Source organism: Rhinoderma darwinii, chromosome 5 (genome assembly GCF_050947455.1).
Source record: "Rhinoderma darwinii isolate aRhiDar2 chromosome 5, aRhiDar2.hap1, whole genome shotgun sequence".
Taxonomy (NCBI): Eukaryota; Metazoa; Chordata; class Amphibia; order Anura; family Rhinodermatidae; genus Rhinoderma; species Rhinoderma darwinii.
In genome coordinates, this window is record NC_134691.1 from 112,252,973 (window position 1) to 112,269,054 (window position 16,082).

Below are 16,082 nucleotides of genomic sequence, written 5' to 3' on the forward strand. Positions count from 1 at the left end.
AAGTCATGCAAAAGGAGCCCCGACCAAGTATTGAGGGCATATACTGTACATACTTTTCAGTAGGCCAACATTTCGGTATTAATAATAATTTTTGAAATTGGGCTTATATAATATTCTAGTTTTCTGAGATACTAAATATTGGGTTTTCATAATCATCAACATTAAAAGAAAAAACTGCTGGAAATAGATCACTCTGTGTGTAATGAATCTATATAATATATGAGTTTCACTTTCTAAATTGAATTACTGAAATAAATCAACTTTTTGATGATATTCTAATTCATTGAGAAGGACTAGTATAGTGTATGTATTGTATTAACGGTTCTCGAACAGATCACATATCACACACATATGTCTAGAAAGTTGCTTGGCAGAATACTTACACTGGAGAACCGGTGTCACTTGGGATTTTATTTCCCTAGCTAATAAAATATCAGCTCTGCAAGGTCATACAACCCACAAACCCATAGAGCTTCTCTTTTGTTTAGAAAATAAAATCGCATTTGACCACCAGCTCTTCTTTGGTGGCTGAACTGCCAAATTTATCTCAGCGGAGAAAGAGTAGGACACCTTAATTTTTAGTTTGAATGCTATGTTATTCTGTAGCAAGATCTTCAGCTGTCACACTGGCATTTACCAGCAAGAAGCATGATTGTGGAGGAAGATCAAGGAATGCTAGGCCTTCGTTTGAGGAAATGCGACAAATTGTCTGAAATGTTTGTCTGTATTGATGAATGTTTCCGCTCTTATTATATAATCTCTTAGAACACTTTTTTCACATAACCCCTATGTTCTTTCAATTGTAAAAGTAATAATATGATATCTTATTGGCTTGCTATTGTGATTTCAGCCTCAGGATGGTTACAGGATGGTTCAGCAGTTCCAGTTCCTGGGCTGGCCAATGTATAGAGACACTCCAGTATCTAAAAGATCTTTTTTAAAGCTCATTCGCCAAGTAGACAAGTGGCAAGAAGAATATAATGGAGGAGAAGGTCGAACAGTTGTACACTGCTTGTAAGTGATCCAAAATCAAGTAAATTTTATTAAAATGTCAGTATGTTGTAAATTTTGTGTAGAATGTTGTGACTGTGTGTCAATTTTTTTCAAAATAGGAATTAAATTATTAGAATATAAGTTATGACATATGGATAGGGGTTGTCTGAATGAGGCAACTTATTACACGAAGTATGATATAACATATATCAGTTTTTAATTCCCACGATTTACTTTTGTGCACCCTACTGCCACTTTAACTCTACCATTCTTCTTATTTTAAAACTAATAAGTTATAGTTCTTTCCACCCAACAAAAGATTTTCTTACAGGTGTCACTTACATTATGTTAATATTCAAAGACACACCGAGATTCTCAAAAGCTTCTTCCTGCCTTACTAATTTCTTTATCATGTGCATCTAAAATGTCTATAAAATATATTTCTTAGGAGATTTAAAAAAAAACAAAACGGAAAATGAAAAGAAAAATAAGTGGAAAAAAACCAGTACTCAAGCTCCACTTTGGCTTCAGAACAAAATCCACAGGTGTTTTATGTCTATCTTTCTACTGTGAGAAGATAATTCAAAGCTATGGGTCTCAAAGGATGTGTACCTGTGAGGAAGCTATTACAAAGAAAAGGAAATAGACATAAATGAAGAACATTTGAATTAAAACACTAAAATTAAAGATCTGAGATGTGGAGTAAGGATATAGAGACTAAAGAGTTTACATTTGAGATCTTTAGAAGTAACAGTAGGCAGTATGTATGCTACTAAAGTCTCTTCAAACTACTTATATAACGGTCAGTAAGTCATGCTAGAGGATCAATGAACGTTTGGGATGTATAACAACTTCTGGTTTGGTGGCTTTCAATTTGAGTGAATGCTATGCAAACAACAATTACTTTATTATGTAATACCTTCTGGAAGACGTGATTCAGAAAAACAAAAATAATTCCACATCAAGATAACATCCACCATGCCAATGCTGTTAAAGGGTAACTAAACTTTCAAAAAACTTCTGACGTGTCACAGTGACACGCCAGTAGTTTTGATCGGTGCGGGTCTGAGCACTGAGAACCCCACGGATTTGCTAAAACAAAGCGGCAGATGCGCTCGGGTGAGCGCTGAGCCTCTTTGTTTCTGATCGACTTTACTCGTAAAGCCGAGGTAATGGTGTACGGGTTCAATAGAAAGTGTATGGGCCCGTACACCAACTGCTCGGCTTTCTGAGAAAAGCTGATCAGAAATGAAGCGCTCACCCAAGCGCTTCTGCCGCTTCATTTGAGCGAACAGTGGGGGTCTCAGTGCTCAGACCCCCACTGATGAAAACTTCTGACATGGCACTATGACATGTCAGAAGTTTTTTGATCGTTTAGTTATCCTTTAAGATCAAGATATACTAATCAAACAATGAAGCTTACGGTGTCCTCCGAACAAAGGACTTGCCACCCTAGTTCCCAGGCCTCAATATCATTGAATGTTTGGCATTATTTGGATCATGAGATGCAGAAAATGCTCCCAACGTCTGACCTAACTGAACTTTGCAGGTGTTTACAAGAAGCATTAAAAAATATATATGCAGATTTCTTAGAAAAACTGAAACTATGTCTTCAAAAAAGGATTGAATGTGTAATAAAAGCGAAGACCGGACACACAAAATATTGAAAAATGTGATATTAGATTTAGTTTTGAGGCTTTAGTGTAATTATGTGAAATATTTTCTGCTTCTTCATTTCTCACCAAATTACGGTATCAGTTTAGAAGGATATAATAGTTATAATAACTCTGTTTGAGGGTTATTTTCTTCATATAACTTATACTATGGTCCTACTGAATTTCATCTGTACATCTCAAAATTGTTGTTTATGAATATTCATTTAGCGGTTCCACCCCCTCCAGGCCTTAGAATACATAATATAGATGCTGCTTCGACATGCTTACATCTGATTGGCCTGTCATGCGACCTCACATACTGTGCTGAACAAAAGCGAAGGTGATTGGTCAGAGCCCCTTGTTGAAGCTCCAGTCTTAAGGCTCATTTAGAGACAAACAAATCCATAAAAATTAACTACTCCTAAATGTAGGTAAGCACATTATGAATAAGCTGGGCACAAATAAGCAAAAAGTCTTGGATTGCGCTGTGCTTAGCTGACGTAACTTAGCCTCATCGACATCCACCGTACATGTACAGCAGATGTATGCACTAACAGTATGGCACGGGATCAGGAGCTGAGCCCACACCATACGCGGTGGGTACCAGCGGTTTTATACAGCTGACACCCCGTTGCAGCGGCCAGAATCAAGGATAACTCTGGCAGAATTGTGTTTTTTTTAAATTCCACCCCACAATTTTTTTTAAAGTTTCTTAATACATTATATGGTACATTAAATGGTGCCCTTAAAAATACAACTTGTCTGGAACAAAACATGCCATCATACAGCTATGTTGACAGAAAAAAAAGGTTACGGCTTTTGGAAGTTGAAACAATTTAAATAAACAAACTAAAAATTGACTTTAGAGATACATGGTGAGAATGACGTCAATATAACCCGCAAGTGCAGCTGTTCTATTCCCGTTTATCACATTTTCTTGAGTTTATCATTATCTTACAAGTTTCTTTTAGAATATGCAGTAATATCTATTTCAATATATTTGGTAACTGCAGTTTTAAGCTGATATATTTAAACATTAAAATGTTCCGGACACTTTACACAAGAGGCCGGGCCTACGGACTATTATTTCCCTCTGCTTGACAACCAGCAGGAAGCCCCTTCAGCATCTCCTATTGTTCCATGTAAATCTCCTGGATTATAAAAGTGATTTTACATTTGAGAAAGCTCCATCAAGTTTGTATCCCTTAAGGTCAGACGTGACCTTTTAGCTGCATTGCAAGCTTTGAAACAAGCAGTGAATATGCTTGAAATCTCCTTCATCTAAGTGACTAACCTTCTAGTAAGATTGAAGTATGTTCTGGTTTGTTGAGGATGACTGAAGTAACCTTTATGGAGAGCGTTTTAAAAGGAGAATGAAATAGAGGTCTGACTGCAGAGATGTGGGCCTGGTATTTAGAGTTAAATATCTCTGACTAAGGTCACAGGTGAACGACTTCACTAGTACCAATATCCATACCTAATAATGTTACATTCTAGGCTTTCTTGTTTGAGCACATTTGCTGGTAGTTTTGTTATAGCATAGAAAACGATACATGATCTATGGAAAGAATTCTTTATTTGCTCTCACCCCTGAATTTTAGCTGCAGATCCCTCGTAAAGAGGTCTCAATGCTACTCTTTACACCCAGACAGCCATTTATATCCACTGACATTCATTCTCCTAAATCCAAAGGTTATTAACTTTACATGTTTCTAGTTCTTCCTGCTGCTTTCAACACCACTGACCATGCTAATCATTTTCACATTATTCATCTAAAGTGAAGTTCAATTTCAGGAGTCACTTTAACGAATATGTTAGGAAATTGTATTATCAGCAATTTCTCAAAAGGGGTTTTTCAAGATTTTCACATTGATGAGCTAAATTTAGGGCGGGCTAACAACGTGCGATCGGTGGAGGTCCCAGGGGTCAGCAGAATAAAGGGGCCACTGGAGCACCATCTTCACTGCAGCACCTCACAGCGATGTTCCCAGCCATGTGATCGTGTCAGGTACTCCAGCTCAGCCCCTAACACTCAGAGACAGCCGTTCACACATGGGCAGCGATGTGTGTACAGATGTAGCCATCTTTATCTTGACTTTTAACGCATTAAATACACAGTGGTAAGAAACTTGACTTTTTCAATGACATTTCAATGGCTTTTGTTGCGTGATATCACGCTGCAGCAAGTTATCAGAGTCAAGATAAACTTAGCTACATCTCTACTACTGCAGTGAAGAAACCCATTTGTTCTGCTGATAAGTTGGGGTTCTAGGGGTTGAACGCACACGGATCACACATATTCTAAGGATAGCTCATAAATGTTGAATCTTAGAAAACACCTTTAAAGAGGCTCTGTCACCACATTATAAGTGCCTTATCTCCTACATAAGGAGATGGGCGCTATAATGTAGGTGACAACAGTGCTTTTTATTTAGAAAAACTATTTATTTTTACCACGTTAGGAGCGATTTTAGCTTTATGCTAATTAGTTTCTTAATGCACAAGTGGGCGTGTTTTTACTTTAGACCAAGTGGGCGTTGTACAGAGGAGTGTATGACGCTGACCAATCAGCATCATATAATTTTCTCTCCATTCATTTAGTCAGCGGATAGTGACACTGCGTTGTTCACTATGTGCTGTCTTATACTGACATATTAACGTTACTGACTTGTTTAGACAGTGAGTAGACATTCCTTCCAGACAGGACGGGATGTCTATTCACAATCCCAGCACTTCGTTAACGTTTCTGTGGTACTTACAGCAGAGCAAAGCGTAATCTCGCTGTAAACTGTCATTTACAGCATGATCTCGCGAGATTACGCTTGCTCTGCTGTAAGTACCACAGAAACGTTAACGAAGTGCCGGGATTGTGAATAGACATCCCATCCCGTCCTGGCTGGAAGGAATGTCTAGTCACTGTCGAAACACTTCAGTAACGTTAATGTGTCAGTATAAGACAGCACATAGCGAACAACGCAGTGTCACTATGCGCTGACTAAATGAATGGGGAGAAGTGCATGACGCTGATTGGTCAGCATCATACACTCCTCTATACAACGCCCACTTGGTCTAAAGTAAAAACACGCCGACTTGGGCATTAAGAAACTAATTAGCATAAAGGTAAAATCGCTCCTAACGTGGTAAAAATAGATCGTTTTCTAAATAAAAAGCACTGCTGTCACCTACATTGTAGCGCCCATCCCCTTATGTAGGAGATAGGGCACTTATAATGTGGTGACAGAGCCTCTTTAATAAACTTCCTTAGCAATCAGAAGCAATATGGGAAATTCGAGAAGAACAGCTACGGACTATTCAAATTCCTTGTTACTCTCCCATTCAGGGTCAGACTGCCAACCAGAGTACTAAACGGTGCTGCGGTGGGCCCAGGCACTGACATAATATTGGACCCTAAAGGTCCATAGAAGACAACCACATTTTAATCTTACTTTGAGCCAATAACTTTGATCTATTTCAGACATAATCTATAAAACCTCACTGAAGATATGTCCTGTGGGTACAATGATAGTAAAAAAGATTACAATGCAATTAACACCTTTAGGACACAATGCTATTTTGGTCCTTGAGGACACAGTGACTTTTTTTATTTTACATTTTTACTGTTTTCCGAGGGCCATAACTTTTACCTTTTTCAGTCGATGTAGCCATATGAGGTCTTTTTTTTTTTTTGCGGGACGAGTTGTATTTTTTAAAGGCAACATCGTGGGGTACATGTAATTTGTTAAGAAACTTTTATACACTTTTTTTTGAGGGATGGCAAAACAACAATTCCGCCATTGTTATTTTACTTACATTTTTACGGAGATGACTATGTGGTAAAAATGACATATTACCTTCACTCAGTGAATCGTTATAATTACAGCGATACCAAATTTATATAGGTTTTTTATGTTTTACTACTCTAGCACAATGAAAACCCTTTTTTTTTTTTTTTAACTTTTTTTTGTGTCCCTACATTCTAGTAGCCATTTTTTTAACATCGACGGAGCTGAATGAGGGCTTGTTTTTTGTGGGATGAGTTATATTTTTCAAAGGCACTATTTTGAGGTACCTATTGTTAAAGAGGCTCTATCACCAGTTTATAACTGCCCTATCTCCTACCTAATCTTATAGGCACTTTGAAGTAGATAACTACTGTTTCTCCGTCGCTCCGGTGAAGGACCTGCGGGATGAAGTGATGTCACAGCGTTATCTCGCGAGATCACGCTGGGCTGTGACTCAAGCTGGGCTGTAATGAAGAGAAGTGTATGACGCTGATTGGTCAGCGTCATACACTTTTCTATACCATGCCCACTTGGTGAATAGAAAAAAACGCCCATTTGGGCATTTAGAAAAAATTTACTTAAATTGAAAAATGTTTATAACTTAATAATAAAGATTTTTTTAAAAAAAAATCAAAACCGTAGTTATCTACATCAAAGCGTCTAAATTATTTAGGAGATAGGGCAGTTATAAACTGGTGACAGAGCCTCCTTAACTTCTTTCAACTTTTGGGGAGGAATTGGAAAAAAAAACAATTCTGCGATTGTTTTCAGCAATTCAAATTTATGCTTTATTCCATGGGTCAATAGGAATACGGCGATACCAAATATGTATCTTTTTTTTTTTTTTTACTACTCTTGCACAATAATAACACATTTCATGGTAAAAAATCCTGTTTATGACGCCTCATAACTTTTTTTTTATTTTTTCATTGATGTAACCGATGATTTATTTTTTTTATTGTTTTTTACACCAATTTTTTATGTCCCACTATCGGATTTCAAAATGCAATTCTTTGATCACATACATAATTCTTTGGTATACTTTAGTATATTAAATCATTATTGCCTGGCAGTGTAAAATTAGCAAATAGCCGTGGCAGGCCTGGGGAACTTTGTTAAGCCCCTAGTTGCCATAGCAAACCCATTGGTACCAGCGATACGATCGGCCAATGGGGGAGAGAGGGCGCCCCCTCCTATTCAACCACCAAGATACCTGGATCGGGGGTAACTCCTATTTTGGCCATTGTAACAAGATGTCGGCACCTGCTGCAGATGGAGTGGGCACAGCTTCTGTGCCCATTCCATTCACTGGGCCTACAATTACATCCTATTGTGTTTGAAAGACCGCAATTAGGACATAATAGTGCACCCATTTATGCGAACGAGTTAAAAGTGGACGTGTATATGTTCTATATATCTAAAGGCTGAGTCCTTAGCATCATTTATTCTGGAGGGGCCAGAAAACACCAATCCAAAGCTGTATAAATAACATAAAATTTATAATAGGGAGTTAATAATTTTTTTAATATTACATACCTCAGCTGCTGCAAAATCTCCTTTTAAAGGGATTCAAGAGCCACATTTAGCTTCCATACACCGGTTGGGAAACTGTTTTAGATCATACTAGTAATACTGTACCTAGGTTACTAAACATGATCAGTAGAGCATATTGTAGCTGCAACCCAAATACAATAACCTAGTTATATAAAGTTAATTATTTTCCTCTTGTTACTTTAAGTATTCAGTAAATGTTCCTCAGGGTCTTGAAGAAGCTTGGGGATCTGAGTAGTATTTATAGAAAACCCTTAGGTTTCACATTACTGATGAGTTACATTGTAATTTACATTTTCTTCAAACAGAAAACAGACACTGGATAGATTTAATAATGTAGGAAATTCCTTTTTGCCCTGGAAGTACTAGTGACAGTAACTCCTGGAGATTATAAAATATGAAGTGCAATTTGTTTTAATTGTTACCAATTATCTAAATTGCAGCGGTAAACCTTACACAGCATATGACAATTACATTTTAGTGAAAGTTTCCCTTGAAACCAATTATATACATTTCCTAACCCAATGAGACGGTTGGAAAGTTATAGTCCACAAATGACATGTTACTACGAGCACATATTTCTATATAAATACTCTAGGTCCCAAACAAACAGTCAGTGCTGCAGGTTATTACAGTGGCCCAAAATGTGCCCCAATATGGGTATATTCATATGTGGCACATTTGTTGCGGAATTTTCTTCATCAAATCTGCTGTGTCTGAGTGTCGATAACTATCACTTATGTTACATCTTTTCTAGGTGACATATTTAGCATAAGGTGTGCAGAACTCAAGAGCTCATGTGGATTTTAAGTGAAGCTCATGTGGCAGTGAGGGGACTGCAGCATTAGAGAAGCGCTCCAGGTAAACAGGCTAAATGACCTTTAACTCTTCTTTTCCCAGAAATGGAGGTGGTCGCAGTGGTACATTTTGTGCAATTAGCATAGTTTGTGAAATGCTTCAGCACCAGAGGGCAGTTGATGTTTTCCATGCCGTGAAGACGCTTAGGAACAATAAGCCTAACATGGTGGACCTTTTGGTAAGTTTTTCTAATTATGTCACTGAATACAAATGTTTCATTATCTCAGTTGCAGCAGACTTTCTGGTACGTAGCAGAAATGCCTGACAACACGATGAGCATTTTCTCACCACAGGGATGGCGGATCCAAATCAAAAGACATATCCTAAGGCATTGTAGAATTAACTTCAAGGTATAGGTCATAAATGCAGTAACCCAGCATTCTAGAACAGAAACATAATATTATGTTCCCTACATTATAAAAAAAAACACATAGACCCCCTTGTACAAATAGATATCTCATTTATATTGTACCAACCATTATCATCTTTGCTTCTTCACTACACACAGGTACATTCCTAAAATGGAACAAATACTCTTTTTTCTGGAATCAGGAAAACTTCTTAAATAGGGAGAAAAATCTCTATGGGGGCAGATCATTTCTGGTGACTGAATTCAACAGCTGGGAGTGGGTGAAGGCAGCATTCAAGTGTGTAGCGATTAGCATTTTATTGGTGGAATTCCAGTTCTAGAAGTGTTCGCAGCAAATCATTAAGGTGTTGTTCACATTACATAGCCCTACGCTTAACACGTATGCCAGGAAAGCTCCAGACGTATACGCTAAACGTGTTCATAGGGTTCCATTAGCCTGGCGGAAGCCAAAAGAGTGTTCTGTTGGGTTAGTACACGTCGATATACCTTTTTCTTAGGTACGGAATAGCGTAGCATATTATGCTTTTCCATATGATGGGATCCCATAAAAAAAATCATACATTGCGAAGCGTACTTTTTTAACAAGGGTGCCTACGGGTGATGTATGCCACTTCATGGCATATGTTACAGGCATTCAATAAATGTATACGTCATCAGCTTCTTAATATCTTTTCATGAAGTAAACATTAAGTGGATGCCATAATAGACTATGGGTGACGGATGCCTGTGACAGATGCCTAAGCTTCTCCTGGCGTATACTCTAAACGTAGGCAAGAAAATGTGATGTGAATAGGGCCTAACACATCCCACTCTCCCCACAACACTATGCCACGTTTTCCCTGAAGGATCTATATCCCAGTGGCAAAACCTCAAAATGTTTTTCAAAAAAACAATGACAAGTCCTTTAAAAAAAAACAAAAAGACAAAATGAGTTTTGAATTTAAAAAAAAAAAATATTACAGAACCAGCCAAATACAACAGTTTATTTTAAAAGTCAGACAATGTCTATGAGGCAGACTATCGAAAATGATCGATTGAAAAAAGAGAGTCCCCTTTGAGATATCTTTCTTACATGATAACGGAATTATATGGGTTCTTATTGCAAAAAACCTAACCATACAAATCTGAAGCTGACCGTGTCTCCCTCCCGGATTTAGCTGAACTGAGGTTGTAAGCCCTCTGTCCAGCCAGTCCATGTTCACACAGCGCCACATCCATTCTAATCATACATTGCAATAAGCATTACTGTTATCATTAGTTCAGCTACATTTAGCCAGTGTGCCTGAACAGGTCTGTTTCTCAAGTGTTAAAATGACCTTCTGAGCCAAAAGCTGATGGCGCTCTTCGGCGTGGGTTATTTCAAGTCTTTTAATCAGATTCAAAAGATCATTGATTTCTCCATCCGTCAGTGCAGCCTTTGTCTAAAAAAATACATATTTGTAGCAGGTGCACAGAGCTGGATGAAGCTGAAAGGAAAACATGCCTGCAATGTAAATGAAATCCTCTTTATTATCTCTGCCTATGAAGAACACCACTTTTGCTTGAATCATAATGTACCACATTCTTGTTTAAAATGTAAGCCCGCTATATAATAATAAGTGATAACCAGAACACTGTCGTAACAGTGTCGCCAAGTATAATGCCAGTGTAAATTGCTGGCAGCGCTCCAGGGGAGGGAAGGGGGCACTAATTCTATTTCGGTGATACGAGAGGCTGCTTGTATGAGCATACAATAGATTGTGTTCTAACGCTGAACCATGAACCTGGCATCTGTTTATCTCCGCACAGGAACACTTCTCATTCCCAGACTTTGTATGGCTGTTTTATCCAAAAAGTTATCAGTTCAATATTTTTCTAATTAGTTTGAAACTTTAAATTGCAGATAGTTGTTAAGATTCTTTCCACAAAATACAAAAGAGAACGCTGGGAAATTAAGCGCGGATATTTATACGATACATTTTTATTATTTGTTCCTCGCCATTAAATATTTAAAGGGGAATTTTGGTTTTAGCAAATAAAAGTAATTAATTGTAGAATGAAAAGGGATGCAATTTTCCAGTATACTTCTTGTATCAATTACTTCAAGATATCTGCTTGCTGTCATCAATAGAGAGCTTCAATATTTACTTTTAGTGGATAAAGCTCCGTTCTGGTCATGTGATGGACACACAAGTGTAGAACTGATTACACTTAGGCCAGATTCACACGAACGAACGACTGTTTTTCACGTCCGCGTTGCACACATTCGGGTCCCGTTTTCACGGATCCTCATAGACTTGAGACTTGGGAAAAAAATAGGACATGTTCTATTTCTTAACATACCCTTGACACATCCGTTGAAGCAACAGCCATGTTAACGGCCCCATTGAAATACATGCGTCTGTGTGAGGGCCATTGTTTTAAGGCCGTCACACGGACGTATACTACGGTTGTCTGAATTCGGCCTTACTGTTTATAAGGGCTCTATTTTGTAACGAGCCTTGCACCTGTGTGTCCATCACATGACCAGGACAGCTTTTTATCTAATGAAGGTTCTTTTTGAATGACTGCAAACAGAGATCTTGCAAAACCATGAGGAATTGATACACAACATATATTGGAAAATGTATAACTTTTCATTATACAATGAATAAGCTGTATTTGCTAAAACCGTAATACGCCTTAATAGGGTTAGTCCATAATATTGGGCGTGGAGAGAAGCTCCTGCAAGCTGGGTTATACTGTTGCCATGGCAAACGTGCAACACCCGGACAGTATCATGAACGGGTCCAATTCTTACAGGAGCGTCTCTCCACGCCCGATGTTAGTATGGGCGGTAGATTATAACTGGACTGACATTCTAACTTAAATGTTAAATTTAATAGTGCATACTCAATGTATTTGAAACTTAGCTACAAAGGTCTTCGATCTTCAGATGCCTTCTTTATTTAACTATTGATCGTGCTAGGCAATCTATCATACATAATGTAATAACGCATTTTGGATTAGCATGTTGTGTCTTTATTTGCCCAACTCATATGATGTTTATGTCGATTAGGACTTGTATGAAGGTGCAACAGAACCAAAACATTGCCGGTGTTGGGCAAGAAGATTCCACTCTATTCTACTAACTTAGTAACATAGTAAAGTGAAATAAGATAAGTCCATCTAGGTCAACCTATTATCATGCAATGTTGAGCCAGAAAAAGACAAAACTAAATCCCTGGAGTCTTTGCATGGCATTGGTGGCCCGGATTGTAAATCCATTATTATTTAAGCTGCTTCAATGCGATTCATACCCTCCGTACCATATACTCACATTTTGGTTCAAAAACTGGTACAGCTATAAATAAGTGACATATGGAAATTGTGGAGATATAGATCACCATTGTTCTCTACACCAAAACTAATCTACCCAATAAAAGACGCAGGTCCAGCAAAGTTCTGGTGGTTATTTTTGAGCATTCTCCCGCTTGATGACAGTACGCGTTTGCTTCTATGTTGCATGTTAAGCCTGTCAATATGGCCGTTCTCACCTCCTTTCCTCTTTTCTCGGTGGGAATCATATCTAATGCTTGGGAGAGAGGTCCCTGTTCATGTTACTGAGGCCGAGTGAACTAAATAACTTTTGTTCTCAGATAAAACCAGCTTGCCATGCACATCCAATGTACAGTAGAATGTTTTTCTAGATATCATTTTCGAGGCTGGTAATAAAGTCTGCATTAATATTAGGTTTTTGATTCCTTAGTTCTTCAAGCAATAAAAAGCAAATAGAGCAAACTTTAGCTGAACATCGGCAGATTGCATTTTTATATCATGTTTGCCCAGTGAGATGAAGATAGGGAATACAATCTGTCATTGAGTTTGATAGAAATAAAAACAGAGACAAAAGTACATATAAAGAGTAGTATATAAAGAATAATGTCCAAGTGAAGAAAGTCACTTATTACTTTATATGTCACCTGTGATTGAATGCAGAAATCCTATGCAAATGTGAACATATACAGGAAAGGTGAAGTGCCAGGGAATTACAATATATCATATGTGGTAGAAATGTTACTTTGTTAGCATACATTTGTTTGTGTGGGAGAAAGATGAGATTTTGAGGGGGCAGGATAACATTTTCACTTGTTTATTGTCAGGAAACATTCAGTAAAAGAGTTGTCCCAGAATAGACAATTATCACCTATACACCATTTTTTTTTATACCATACCTATTGCATGTGATTTTTCTATGGTGGCAAAATTGTCAGGGAAGAAAAAATTTGAAAGCATCTGATTCATCCAATAAGAATTCATCCCTCATTGCTCAATTCATTGTGAACAAGGCTTTACTGTGTCTATATGTGAAAAATAGTAAATATTGTGAATAAGGCCTCATTCACACGGCAGGGTTTCCCGGCCGGGTGCCGGCCGTTCATAAATCGGCCGGCACCCGGCTGCATTAGGAATAATAGACCCCTAATGGGGCTATTCACACGACCGATTTTTTGACGGCCGGAAAAACCGGCCGTCAAAAAATAGGGCATGCTCTATCTTCGCCCGGGTACCCGGCCGCCCGGCTCCCATAGAAGTCTATGGGGCCGGGTAATACACGGCCATCACCGGGATGTGTCCCGAGTGATGGCCGGGTTTTCCGGAGCCTGCGCTCTATCTCCTCCTCACAGCGCAGAGTGCATGTGAGGAGGAGGAGTTGATGCCATTCTAATGAATGGCATCGCTGTACACGGTGTGGCAGGGCCGGGGTGTACAGCAGGTGGAAGGGAGCGCTGCGCTGGCTCCCTTCCCCTGCTTGAAAAGCACCCTGGCCCGGCGACACCTTCGGTGGCGCCGCTAGCAGCTGCAGCTGCTGCTGCTGCGGCTGCTACTACTGCAGCGACGCCACTATAGCAGAGCAGGGAGGTATCTCCCCGCTCTGCTATGTGCTAGTCGCACTTTAGCTCCTTGAAGGAGCAGAATCCCCGTGTTTTCGGAGATTCGGCTCCTGGACAGAGCGCTTGATGTCTCTGTCCATATCTGGGCAGTGACATCAGGGGAAACTCCTGAAGCGGAATCCCCGAACACATGGGGATTCCCCTTCAGGAGTTGCCGCTGATGTCACTGTCCGGATCTGCCCGGCCCGGCACGGATGCAAAACTTAATGCAAATCGGCCGGGCAAAATGGCCGATTTTACCGGCCGACACTCGGGCTCGGGAACGACCCGGTCGTGTGAATCCCACCTAAGGCTTTACTGTGTCTATATGTGAAAAATATGTGAAAAATAGTAAATATTGTGAATTGAGTGCACATGAAAAGTATTTTAAATATGCTATTGACTACATGGGGTGACAACCATGTGCTTTGATCTCTTATTCTTAACAGAATGTTAAATTTCGAAAGGCAGGGAGCTGCTGAACTATATTATATTTAAAGAGGTATTCTAGCCAATAACATTTACCATCTATCCACTGGATAAGTGATAGATAAATAAATTAGATCCATAAATGGGACCCATGATAATTGCTAAAATGAGGGACCCAAGTCTACTTCCCCTTCCCCAGCATGATTCGGTGAGGAGTTCTTGTGAATGGCAGAGTCCCAGTTGTCGGTCCCAGTGGATAGACCATGAATGTGATTGGCTGGAATGCCCCTTGAAGTTCTACCTTAGAACACTATTTTGCAATCCTTCTTGTGTTTTTGTTTGATTTTAATACTTATCAAAAATCAGTGGCATTATTTTTTTTGTGTGGGGAAATTTTGCCAATTTTTCTGCCTATGATGATGCTCAGTGAATTGTATATATTGCTTATGTTGTTATCCAAACTCAAAAGTGCTTTTTTATATCTCTGGTGCAGACACTTTTTTTTTTCCAAAATAGACGTAAAGTAATATAAAATAATTTATTCTTGTTAAAAAATAAATAAAGCCTAACTCAAGAGGATTGGAAATCATTCCGACCATGCATGATTTGAACCTATATGCTGTGTACTGTGTGTTCATTGTTCTAATCAGAATCTTTGTATTCTCTCTCTCCTCCAGGATCAATACAAGTTCTGCTACGAGGTAGCGTTGGAATATTTAAATTCTGGCTGATTGCATTGATTAGACAACAAAAAATAAAAACTGTTCATCTCCATCTCGCCCATGAACAATGCAAATTGTTCCTTGATATTTGTGTATATACAATGAGGACTTCAGTGTTCTGCTTATTTTGCTTTCTTATAATTGGCTCTTTGAGGAGCTGGAGAAAAGTGATCTGGAAGCTGTCTGCACTGCCTTTTTCCCCAATGTCTCGCTGTTTTCTGACACGGACGCATCTTGAAGTTTATGGATCCTTTATCCACAGCTACCAAGTCGCCTGATAGAAGCAGCAGATTTTGGCAAATGAATGAGCACAATTACATTCTTATGAAGGATCAATATTTTTTGTTTGACTGACTTTTTTGTTATTGTCTTAACTACAATAGTGTTAATTCTTTTATTATTATTTTTTTGTTCCGTGGAACATGGAGATCGGCACTATGACAACATACAGTTTTTGTTAAATTTGTACCGCAATGTGTTAAAGGAAACATGACCTATGTATTTATCTGTTTTTAAACTGCATTTTAACAGGTCACCCTTTGTTGAATTATTATTACTTTATTTGTATCATTTGAAAAGAACTAAATAATTAATTTGCAAAAAAAATAAAGGATAAATAAAAAATATATATCCACAACTTCTTTAAGCGTTTACTTAATATTTAATTTACATATATAATTTCTATCGTACAATCAGCCAGGACTGGGAGCTGTAAATGGGAAGAGAAGAAACATAGAAGTCCATAAGTAAATAAAGACATGTGGCAACAAGCCCCCAAATAGTTACAACCACAGTGCCTAACAATTTATATCAGCAAGTCCCCCCCCCTC

General features: G+C 38.5%; 1 protein-coding gene across 4 annotated transcripts in view; it reads left to right on the forward strand.

Moving 5' to 3' along the window:
- PTPRM (protein tyrosine phosphatase receptor type M) overlaps window positions 1–15,852 on the forward strand; it is a 748,757-nt gene extending 732,905 nt beyond the window's left edge. For all 4 annotated transcript variants that reach the window (XM_075826409.1, XM_075826410.1, XM_075826411.1 and 1 more), the window contains 3 exons: window positions 851–1,014; window positions 8,882–9,017; window positions 15,208–15,852. In XM_075826409.1, the coding sequence (XP_075682524.1) occupies window positions 851–1,014; window positions 8,882–9,017; window positions 15,208–15,261 (354 nt within the window). In that variant the 3' untranslated portion in view covers window positions 15,262–15,852. The remainder of the gene's footprint in view (window positions 1–850; window positions 1,015–8,881; window positions 9,018–15,207) is intronic.
- The last annotated feature ends 230 nt before the right edge of the window (window positions 15,853–16,082 follow it).